Genomic DNA, 12,485 nt, shown 5'->3' with positions numbered 1-12,485 from the left:
TAATTATGTTAAACGATAAGGCTACAATTACGGCTGCAACAAAATATTACGGTGTAAGGTCCAAAATGCAAAATATTAAATAAACAATAAAGAACAAGCATAATAATATGTTGATTAGAAAATATTAGCGTAGGTAGGCACGTAATATAATAAAGTTATTAAAACATATGTATAAATGTACAATGTATGTTTAATCCGTTGTCTAATTCCAAAGTCTACACTATGGAGAATTATAGACGCGGCTAGAGACTAGATAAGGTGGAGGAATAATTTCCGCGTGAAAGTTGGACACACTGAACCAGCCGGCAGCCAGCCAGCCAGCCGGCCGGCCGGCCGGCCTGATTAACGACGCCAAAAGGACGCGCAGGCGGCGGCGGCGGCAGCGACGCTGAAAAAACAAAAACCGCCGCCGAAGAGTCGGAGAACCGTTTGGTGCGTGTGCGTGTACACCCCGCCTCGTCACTGCACCTTCAAAGGTGGGTGCGTGTGCGTGCGCGCGTGCAAGAGCGAGCCGCGTTAACGGTTGCGCGTGCGTGTGCCAGCTCTCGCGTATGTGCGTGTGCCCGCTCGAGTATGTGCGTACGCGTGCGCGCCGCGTCTTGCGCGTGCGCGCGATTCTTGTTTGTGCGTGCGTGTGTGTGTGTGTGCGTTCTTGTATCCGATGTATGTTTGCGCGTGTGTGTGACTGCGCTAACCGTGTGCGTTTCGTTCGGTGTTGTTTTACTATCAATCCCAATCGGCTCTTCGTACAAGCGGCGTTCGGTAGTTGTAGCGGCAGTCCGTGCTCCGTTTTGTGTTTAACCACTAGTCGACCATACGCGTCCCGTCGACTTTTCGGCGTACGTCCATCGTATTGGCATTTATTTCGCTCTCCAGTCACCGTCGTTCGATTTTCTTTCGTCCGTCGTCGCCGCCGTTTGCTATTCGCCCGGCTCGCAATATCACCCGTATCGCACGTGTTGTACGCGACCAAATCGTCGTCGCCGCCGTCGTCGTCGTCGTCGTCCTTCCCCCCTCCTCACACTGTGTGCCAGTGTAGTAGTAGGAAGTAACCGTAGCAGCAGCGTTGACACAGCTATAGCGGACGCGATTACCGCCGAAACGGTCAACCGCGGACAAGAAACAGTCTCGCCGACAAGTTGCATTTGTTCGCGCGCGCATCAAGACTTTACCACAGACGCCGTCGTTGTTATATCAACCGCGTAAGTATGTTTTTGGATTATTTCTAAACAACTTCTTTCCGTAGAAATTCTTTGGGTGTATGGTCTGCGCGTTACCAAACTGACGGTGCGGGGGGTGACGCCGTCGCCGCCACAGTCGTTGCTGTACGAACGGCGTCTTGACGAACCGTCTGCGCGCGGCATCCAATCGGAAATCGATTTGTCGGCCGTTACAATGGTAGCGTATTTTCTCGCTACTCAGCAGGTGGTGGCCCTAAGCGTCCTTTTGTATACGTTATATAGTTGTCATTATTGTTGTTGTTGTTATTGTTGATATTGTTGTTGTTGTTTGGTGTGTGCGGGGGTGAGGGGTAAGAGGGTTTACGCGCGCTCGTTCGTACCCTTACGACTCGTGTCTGTTGTGTTGTTGTGTTGGACCGATTTTCAATGCACATGGCCATCGCCACTGGTACCAGTTACTGTAAAAGCTGGCAACAGACTTGTTACGTCATGTACAAAAAAAAAAAAAAAATTACTAGAAAATTACTACTATTTCATTATAGATTACCTATATGATTTTATGCTTTGTCTTTTACCTATGTTAATTAATGGATAGTTGATTGTTTATTGATAGATTATTATTTCACTACCTACCATTTCGTCTGTGTAAGTATACAGTAGATAGTTAGAGGCTTTTATGCAGGTATATTTAATATGTTGAATGCGGTTGAATGGGAATACATTTTTCTTGAAAAAACTCCTATACCTTTTATTCAGTACCTAGGTAGATATAATATTTTTTATTTTTGTACCAATAATATAAAATTTTACCTATCTACTATATTCCGGCCCACGAGAGAGTATTACCGTCGCCCGACGAAAACTTGTCCGATTCCGCGCATTCCCCACTACTCGGCATTGCCGATAGCTGTTCGGCAACGGTCGGCTACGCTCAATGCTATAAAGTGTATAGCGGTTGTGGAAATAGTGGGGGAAATAGGGCCTCAAAACAGTCTGCCGTCAGTCTGCATGCGCAAAACGGTAATACTCTCTCGTGGGCCGGAGTATAAGTACAATTTTTTTTTTAGTTAAGTTATTTATTGAGCAAATTGTGTACATATCTATTTGTTTTATGAGATATCTTAGTTATTTACTGTTATTTATTTCTGAAAATGTCTTAAGTTTGCCAGAAATAAAATACGATATAATTATTATTTAAGTTGAATGTTTTTTTTATTAATTATATTTTTAAATTATTTATTTTGTAGGTACTTAGGAATTTGCACGTTCCAGAGTATAATGTATTAATTATCAAATGTATGTCGTACGTACTTATTTTTAATAGATTTTAGAAACTGGATTGCTTTTAGTATTTTAATTACTTGGCTGAGTGTGTATGCCAGACGACAATAGAAAATAATAGGATTACTGGTAGGTTAGGTTAGATTTAACATGATTACAGTATACATTATCCATAATATATAGTATAAAAATATTTATAAATATATAGATTAGGTACCTAGGTACCAAAATTACAAAAAAAAACTATATAGGTATACCTAAGTACCTGATTAAATGTATTTAGAATCTTATTATATTATTTTTAATAACATTATTAAAAGGTAGGTATATTGAGTATCAATGATTGAAATATAGAATGTATGTTTTATTAAAGATTTAAAAAAAAAAGCTGTCATTTTGACCATATCGCGACTAACAATGGGTTAAGCAACTTTAATTAACGCCTATTTATTAATTTTTTTATATAATTGTTTTATATTATTATTATTATTTAAAACTTAAATTAAGTATATAACCCGAGATATAACCTAAAATGCCTGTTAAATTGATTTTTGTATAAATTACCTATTAATTACCTTATTAACTACCTAACTAAATATCCAATAAAATGAGTGAAATGATAATCTAAATGTCTAGATAAGTTAAATAGATGTTTTAATGTTATACTAGATTTTGACGTTAATTTTTTTTATTGTTTCAGTAAGTTTCAGAAAATGTACCGAATGATAAACTATTTTATGAACAATTCAAAGTTAATTTAAAGTTGAGTAAGACAACCATTTATCGGAGTAAATTGTTGGTATTACCTTGTACAATTTAATTTAGGTAATATAATTGGTAGATGGTGTGGTCTTTTTTTTTCTCCTTAGAATCAATATCTTACTAGAATGCCTGTAACAATAATCAAAAATCCATTGCTATTTAGTTTTTCTCAGTGGTTTTAATTATTTCTTCCTCCAAATTATTTTCATCTTCGCTCTAATTCTTTGAATCGCCTTCTGGTTTATGATCTTCGAGATTGACCTTAGAATAAGGATTTATCTACCTAATTATACAATTATGCCAGGACCTTCCATTTTTTTATGTTCTCGATCTACTGCTATGTCTTAACATAAACTGTAATAGTCTATATTTACGTTGATATTTTTATAAAAAAACTTTTATTGTGTTACCCTTGTTTGGAATTGGTACTTAAGTCTTTCACTGCAATCTGTGTATGGTACATAAAATAAAATTTAAGTTTAAAATAATGCGAGCTAAGGTTTCCTTATGTTGTGCGTCTAACAGAAAATGAGAATATTACAAAATACAGGAACATAATAGTATGTCTGGAGCAGTGAAAGGGTTAAAACTAGGATAGTTATATCATATTTTCAATTATTTAATATATTATTTCCTTTTTAATATTTTAATGAATAATTATTTGTAGGTATTAACCTTGAGATCAGCAAGAGTATTGTACCTAAACCAAGCTTTGCGCAAATTTATTTTTCATTTGATTAATGTATTTGGTACTCGTTAAATATCCTATCAAATAATTGTATGGGTTAGTAAGTTATCCACCTAAATATACTATAGGTATCTATAAATATCTATTAGGTTGGCTTACTCATTTTGCAATTATTGAACTAAAAAAAATGTTATTCATCAGTATTACTATTGATTATAAACGAGGGGTAAATACCTGACAGAAAGTTTGTACACCAGATTACTAATTTCAATGATTATACCTATGATTACCCATGAATACCTAAGATTACCATCACCTTATGTACACTGATTACCCCCAAAGTGTTTACCCCTCGATTATAAATATCTCTGTGAGTTATCTATACCTAATATTTATAATCAATGGTATTACTAAGGTTATGACGTTCATAATAAATAAACTATTATTTTTAGAGGATAGATAATACCATATATTTATTATTTTAAATTTTTACCTTAGGATATTGGTGTTGACCAACAATATATTTTTAATTACCTAACTATACTCTATTCAGAATAAGATTGAACCACTCTGCGGACCAAAACACGTTTTTCCGCGCTTCCCCACCACAAGCCTGACATCGGTGAGAGCGTTAGCACAGATGACCGACAACGACCAACGATGACTGTCGGCCAATCACAGAAAGCATAACCATCGCATGGGGGTCAGGCACTGTTTGGCAGCTCAGTCTGCATGCGCGAAGCGGTTCAATCTTATTCTGAATAGAGTATATAATTGTTTATTTCTTCATTGTAATTTAATTTCATTAAGTGCTTTTTCTTAAAACATAATTGAGCTAGTAGGCACCTATGTTAATTATTGTTTTCAATTATGTTACTTGCATATTGATATTGTAATAGGTATTGAATTATCAATAGGTATAATTGGATAACAATAAAAAAAATATCAGTAATTATTCATCTAAAAATCGTATAGGTAATCAGTAGAAATATGCAAAATAAATATACAATGTATGAATTGTTAAGCAGACATTTGTTGTCTCCGACTTACAAGTTATTAACAGCGAATTTTACGCTCAGCAGATCATGTTTAGCTCCATTAGTTTAAAAATTGAATGGTTAAATTATTATCTAGGGCATCCCATACTTGGGCTTTTTATTCTATTTTAATTTTAACTCAAGTTATGAGTATTTTAATATATTCAAACAATTTATAATTTTAAAATACTCATAACTCGCTTCAAAAATTAAAATATTATAAAAAGCTTATGAGATTCTCTAGATAATAATCTTAACTTAAATTTTATAAGAGGTAATTCACTCTCATTTTTAAACTAACGGAGCTAAACCTGATCTACTTAGTGTAAGACAGAGACAACAAATGTCTGTGTAGCGTCCTCTTAAATACCTTTATATCAATAAAGTATTCTCGCATATTATACTTTAAATTTGGGTACCTACTTGATTAAAAATAATTTGATACTTCATGGTTACCTACCTACTTTTGTTTAATTATTCATATTATATTTTTTTATAGGTACCATTCACAATGGATCAAGAAGGTAATAATGGTAGAAGAAGGAGCTCAAGGTTGGCAGCAAGAGGAATAGTGACTACACCAAAAGCAGAAGTTATTGTAAAAAAGACGGTAAAGAGTTCTGAAAAACCGAAACGATCAAAACGTAAGACAACTGAAGAAACTATTGAATTGCCTGAAGCTAAAAAAACTAAAACTGAAGATAAAACAGCTTCTGATAAGATTGATAAACCAAAAGAAAATGAAACTAACAATGTTGATGAAAATGATGTCTCTGGAATTTCACCAATGGATGTTGACAATGTTGAAGAAACTAATGTGTTACCGCCATCTGATGTAGAGAAAAAAGTTTTAAAAACAGTTGAAGAAAAGACTGATGTGCCGCTTGAAGATTCCAAAGATCAAGAAGCAGTTGAAAAACTTCCAGTCACTAACGATGATAAAGAAAAGGATAATAAATCAGTTGATGAAACTGAAGATGAAAAATCCGAAACTACAGAAGAGCTTATTAAAGTTAAAGATCCTGAAATAACTGAAGAGCCAAAGAATGATATATCTCAAGATGAGGCTAAACAAGAACCAGTAGCTTTGGAAAAAACCAATGGCAAAAGCGAAGAAAAAGAAAAAATTGAGTCAGTAGAAGAAATTGCAAATGATATTGGATTTTGTGTAGCAACTAAAGATGTTGTCACACCAAATGGGGATACTAATGAACAAGTGAAGTCTAATGGTGATGAAACTATCACGGAAATGGAAGCCAAAGAACCTATAAAAGCTCTCCATGATGACACTAACCATGTTGAAGAAACAGATTCAAAAGCTGTAACTGCTACCACTGCCATCACCACCAATAATGATGCACCAATTGTTGATCAAGTTGAAAAGGAGCTAGATAAAGCTGCCGACAATGTTGTTGATAATAATATTAGTGCATCAGCTGATGACAATGCACCAAAAGTGGACCAATTATCAACAGTTGTGTCCTAATTTTTGCCATTATTCGTAAGTTTCAATTAAAAAATATTATTGATTCTTTGACCAGACGTATTTAATTATTATTTATTATTTGTTACTGTACCTACTTATATAAAAAGATACTACTATCTCAACAAAAAAAAGTAATACCTATCATTGATTTTATATTAAGCAGATAAACAATGCTGTTGTAAATAGTGTTGACTAGGTCAATAACTACTGTCGGCTAATTTTTCTGTTATCAGTGGTGAATGTACATAGACCATATACTAATAGACGGAACATCCAGGTAGGATGCGGGTGGGTGGTGCGGTCTTTTCTAGCGGGACACCAGTGACGTCATACCTTGCAAACTAAAGCATTGTTATTAACAGTTAGTATATTCACTATACAACTAAATGTATAATGCATAGATCTATTAACTTTTTTTAATAATTTATATTGTATAATGTACATTATAATTCCATTCTGATGATGTTTGATGGATTTAGTAGAAACAGTTAAATACCTTAACCCTTTGAGGAGCATGGACGTATATATACGTTTTTACCACAATTTTCTTTTAATTTCTCTGTTTATATTTCATTAACGTAAAATACCTTATATAAAGTATGTGCTGCCATCTGTGAAGTTAAATTTCAATCAATCGATTTATTTTCATTTATCAATCCTATTAAAATAGCACGTACATCTACGTCTTCGCTCATAATTTTTTTTTCAAATTTTTCATTCCTAAGCCGCTCCTTGAGTTGCATTTATGTATTCCAAGGCTGCTCTTCAAAGGGTTAATAGAAAAATAATACACACAGTAAAATTTTAAATTATTGTATAATCCCATAGTTCTTGTGGGTATTTGCGGTATAACTACTTACTATCTTGATCAGCGCAGCCACACATGACCGCTGAAACTAATACCATATTCCGTCTATTAGTTTAAGGTCTATGATAGACTCAAAAAAGTAGGTAATATCAGTATCGCCATATTGGCCTATCATAGTTGTCATGCATAAAGTGAAAATGTTTGCAATTTTGTTTTTAAATTTGTAATATTATGTATACCTACCTATAAACCATAACTTTTTTTCCACTTTGTCATGGCAACAGAAAAAATAAAAAAAATTATGGAGACATGCAAACTCAAATATAAAATTATAAAAATGATCAGTTAACCACCTTGTTCATATGTTTTTTCCCTAATAACAAAATTAAATTCCAAGATGTTCTGACATTCTATACTATTATTTATCGTTAATTATTATTATATTGATACATCCAACGAAAAAGGTTTTAACTCCATTCTGTCAATTGTTCAGGAGAAGTAAAACTAAAGTCAAAGTTATAGGAAACTGTTATATGGAAAATTTTATAATTTCTTTGGGATCGATTGAGATACGATCATTTTCGTGATCGAAAGAGAAAATGAATCTTTCTCGGAATACAGTCATAACTCAAAAACAAAAAAATCGATTTAATACCTTTTTTTGTTGGATGTATCGATATAATACCTATCAATTATACCAATATTTTTTATCTATATATATATATAAAACACAAAAATAGTTTCTACCTAGCCACCTATGTTCTTATGCATTCCTAAACCGTTCATCCTATTGCAATAAAATATGGTGCAGAGATAGATTGGACCTTAGGGAAAGAAATAGGCACAGGAAACATAAAAAAACAATCTATAAAATTGCTAAATTAACCAAAAATTAAAAACGTGGTGTTAAAATAATTTTTTTGTAAGAATAAGACATCACTCTACCCCATTTCCTATAGCTTACATTTTATATTCATGATAATATTTATAAAAAACTATGATAATTTTATTTTTAATGGTTGCAATAACCAGATACGTCCAATATTGTTCTTGGACGTAACCTCGGATGTAACTGATTATTACAGCCAACCAAATATTTTATTCTGGTCAATAAGTCCTCTATTATAAAATATTATTATGTATTATTAAATAATAATCATATTATTGATTTTAATGATAAATTGATTTTTTTATTTGAAAATATATATTTTAATGTTTTCAAGTTATTTTTTAATTAAATAGTTAACTAAAATTGATGTCATGGAAATAATATAAACCATCTATTAAACATACTCTCTCTTAATGCACCTAATAGGTACCTACAAAATGTCAAAATAAGAGTATGCATTATTATAATATTTTATCATATGAATCCAGTATTACTATTAATACTAGTTAAAATTTAATTATAATATATTTTTATTTTCGTACTACACAAAACAAAAAAACGAAGTCTTTATATCTGGTTATTGCAACGGATAGAATACCAAAATTTGAATAGAAGTGTTGGTAGCAATAACCAGTACAATTCGGACGTATTTGGTTTTTGTGCCCAATGAAAAAAATAATGGATATATAATGTTTTGATGGATTCGTCCAGACATACCTGGTTATTGCACCCAACAGAAATTTAAAAATCAGTTTTATCATTTTTATTTCAATACTATTTGTTGGACGTATCTGGTTATTGCACCGAGGTCTTTAAAAAAAAAAAATGTATTATAAAAATTAATTATAACGTTTATATTTATATTATATATTTAATCTGCGATAAATAATTTGTTAATGCAAATAAAAGTTACTGTATTAATATTTTACTTTCCTCTATCTTTATTTGTTTCTATTAGTATTCTTCAAAAAAATGTTAAAATGTTAAAATGAACTGAAATTAATTAAAAAGTTAAAAATAAAACAATTTTTCCTTCTTGCTGAACATAGGTATAACAAAAGATGACTGAAAAATGTTGAGATGTTGAAAGTTTGCTTTTGTTTGATAAATTTAAATAATGAGTTCAATTTTATATTACCTTATGATTCTTGACCAAAGCTGGGCACTAACTAGTTAGAAAGTTAAAGTTAAGTTAGTTTTAATTCATATTCACTTTGTAACTTAACTAGTTGAATTTAATGTGTAAAATAGTGTAATCTAACTAGCTAGAAAAAAAACAACTTATTATTATTATTATTATTATTTTTTATTCCAAAATTCCAAAAGCTGTTCCTCGATCATGATATTATGGCTATATTCCTACATATATTATTAATTATTAGTATTTATAATAATGCACGCACAGGAACCACGGCTTTTCCGCGTAGTCTGTAGAATGTTGATATCTACTAGATTTAAATAGTATCTACACGGGTGGCTTAACCAATTAGTGTAGACACGATGCCGAATTTTCATGGTTGTGTTATCGGTGGTAATTGTATATTAAGTATAATACAAGTATTCCCTCTAGTGCTCACGTCGAGAGACTTTTTAGTGGAGGAGATCAATTATTCGATGAAAGACGTGGGTCTATGTCTGATGATAACTTTGAAATGTCACTTTTGTTAAAATATAACAAATATTTTGAATAAAATATACTAGGATATAGTCATATAGATTATATTATGTATCATTATTTAATATTAATATTTTAAGTTGTCATACTGTTATGTATATTTTTTATTTTGTTTCACCCTTTATGTTCTAATAACTAATAAGTGATATACCAATTAATTGAAATTATTACTTATCTAATTAGAACATTTTGATCAAATTACTAAGTGTTTTAATCAATAATTTAAGTTAGATAACTTATTATTTACATTTCAACAAAAAAGTTTTTTAATCTATAAAAAAACTAATTTATAACTTCTACTCTAACTTAAGTTACTATTTTCACCAAACTAACTTCTAACTAAGTTAGAAATTTGAACAATTTCAGAAACTAACTTATAGTCTAACTTAGTTAGTTTTTTTATTAAAGTAACTTAACTTCAACTAGTTGAAAAAAATGACTAACTTGCCCAGCTTTGTCGTCGACCATTTATTGATAGTTCTTTTTAGTTATTTTAATAATAATTTTGTGATTTTCTTACAGGTTTTATAATGAAGAACATTTAGACTTACATTGACTTTCTACTGATAATATATTATAACCGTGCTCAGTAGTTAACATATTCTTACTTTATTTCTTTCTTTTACATTATATACAATTTTTATAACAAAGAATTGTAGTAAATATTTGGAAATATTATATGTTAATTGTACTTTGCCAAGGCCATCACGAAAACTCATCATTTTTTTATGTAGAATTTATACAAAATTTATGTTGAAAAATTACTTATAATTTATAGTATTAAAAAAGATTTTAATTGTATTTATATAACTCAAAAAAAAAAAAAAAAAAGGAATAATATAATTTTGGTACTTATATTTTAAGCATATTTTTGGTTTGTATGTATAATATTGTCATTGTTTATTTTTTTATTTAATGAAAAACTTCATTTAGTGTCCATTTAATGACATTTTGGTTTGTAAAATGAATATTTATTTCAGTTTTCATAATTTACTAATAATTACACTATGGTAATTTTATTGACAAGTATTGATAAATTGCTAAAAAGTTAATCATTAATATTAAAAATAAACAACTCAAAATGTACTGCTGATTAATTTCTTTTAATTATTTAAGCAATCATTTTATAATTTATCATACAAGACGTGTAAATAATTAAAATTGTAAAAGTAAGCAGGATTTTCATTTTTATTTAGGAATTATTAGTAAAGTATCTTATATTAGAAGTGTTTTTCTTTTTAAATTATTAAATAAATTATCATAATATTCAGTGTTTTTTTTTTCTGTACAAAAAGTTTAAATTTTATTTAATATGGATGTGTTTGTACTTTTTGTTTGAAATATTATTTATAAAACATTTTTGTTGTGATCTTGAAAAAATGAGTGTTAATATCTTATTTTAAAATCTATATATTTTTACCTCTCTATATCATTGTTTTACCAATTTAATACTGATGTGGGACCTAAGGAAGGTACCTTAGATATTGTATTCCTAAATATTAAAAATATATTTGATGTAAAGTAGTAGACTTTCATGAAGTTGTTTTTAAAATGTATTAAGTTCAGGCAATTGTTTGCAAGTTAATTTTAAATGAACTTTTCACTGTGCTCATAGTACATGTACTGAAATAATATGGATTTCTAATCTGTAATGTGTATAGTGGTGATTCTATGCAAAAATGTTTATATTCCTTTATGAAAAATCAACATTTTATCATTTTTGAAAATTTATTTTAGAATTTAATTAGTTTTTATTTGAAATGCATTTATTTTCAGCTATATTTGATTTAAATTTGAACTACATGTATATTCAAAAACCATTTATAATCAATAGTTATTGATCAACTACTATTAATTCTCTACTACCAGTAGTAAATAATGTAATTCAAATTATAAATGTAATACTTATTAAATTCATATTTTCCATACCCCCTGTGCTCCCCTACATATGTGAGAGCAACAGAACTGATAGTATTGTTAAATATAATTGATTGCATTGATTTTACTTGACAATACTATGTGTATAACTAATGCTAAAATGTATTTTATTGATATTTATGAATTGCATTATTTAAATTAAATTTATAAATTATAACTTAACGAGTAAAAATCTTAAAAATGTAACTTTATGTATACAGTTATGCCTATACTTTTGTATAATTTAATACATTGTACATTACTGTATCCAGTACCTGCCTACTAATAATAGGACTGATATAATATTATCAAGACGGATAAACAATATTGTTTCTCAATCTTGATGTGAATTATTTTTATGTTCATTATCAACACTAGTTCATATTTTGTTAATTCGTTAATAAAATTATCTATCATTTTTACTTTTATTTTTTTCATTCGTTTAAATGGAATTGAAGTTTAAATTTTGTTTAAGTTAAAATAAAAAAATACGCTCATATAATTTTAGTTCATGTGATGTCTTTAAAAAATTTTAAACTTCATAATTCCCAAAAATAAACCTCTCTAAACTTTATAATATACAGTGTCAAAAATGTATAAGTGGACACTCAGGTGTTAACTTATGCTTCTAAACTTTTAAATATATTTAAATTGCAACCCAATATAAAATATAGTATAGTACCTAGTTCTATAAGGGCTACATTTTTAAGAACTAGTACGAGAATATGATAAGTTGTCTCGAAACTTCTGTTCCCCTGTTC

The 12,485-nt window shown here is 30.1% G+C and overlaps 1 protein-coding gene across 5 annotated transcripts; it reads left to right on the top strand.

Moving 5' to 3' along the window:
- The first annotated feature begins 660 nt into the window (after positions 1-660).
- LOC100161810 (trans-Golgi network integral membrane protein 2) lies at positions 661-11,336 on the top strand. Of its 5 annotated transcripts, none has more exons than XM_029485885.1 (4): positions 661-1,202; positions 3,163-3,224; positions 5,449-6,450; positions 10,330-11,336. In XM_029485885.1, the coding sequence occupies exon 3, from the start codon at positions 5,461-5,463 to the stop codon at positions 6,433-6,435; it is 975 nt and encodes a 324-aa protein (XP_029341745.1). In that variant the 5' UTR covers positions 661-1,202; positions 3,163-3,224; positions 5,449-5,460; the 3' UTR covers positions 6,436-6,450; positions 10,330-11,336. The 5 variants fall into 5 exon arrangements, with proteins under 5 accessions (XP_029341745.1, XP_001950335.1, XP_029341744.1 ...); XM_029485884.1 differs by lacking the exon at positions 3,163-3,224 and adding an exon at positions 2,429-2,477 and having other exon boundaries at positions 666-1,202; XM_001950300.5 differs by lacking the exon at positions 3,163-3,224.
- Positions 11,337-12,485: the final 1,149 nt, after the last annotated feature.

This window comes from Acyrthosiphon pisum, chromosome X (genome assembly GCF_005508785.2).
Source record: "Acyrthosiphon pisum isolate AL4f chromosome X, pea_aphid_22Mar2018_4r6ur, whole genome shotgun sequence".
Lineage (NCBI taxonomy): Eukaryota > Metazoa > Arthropoda > Insecta > Hemiptera > Aphididae > Acyrthosiphon > Acyrthosiphon pisum.
Note: the sequence above shows the minus strand (reverse complement) of the source record. Positions and strands in the feature narration are given on the sequence as shown.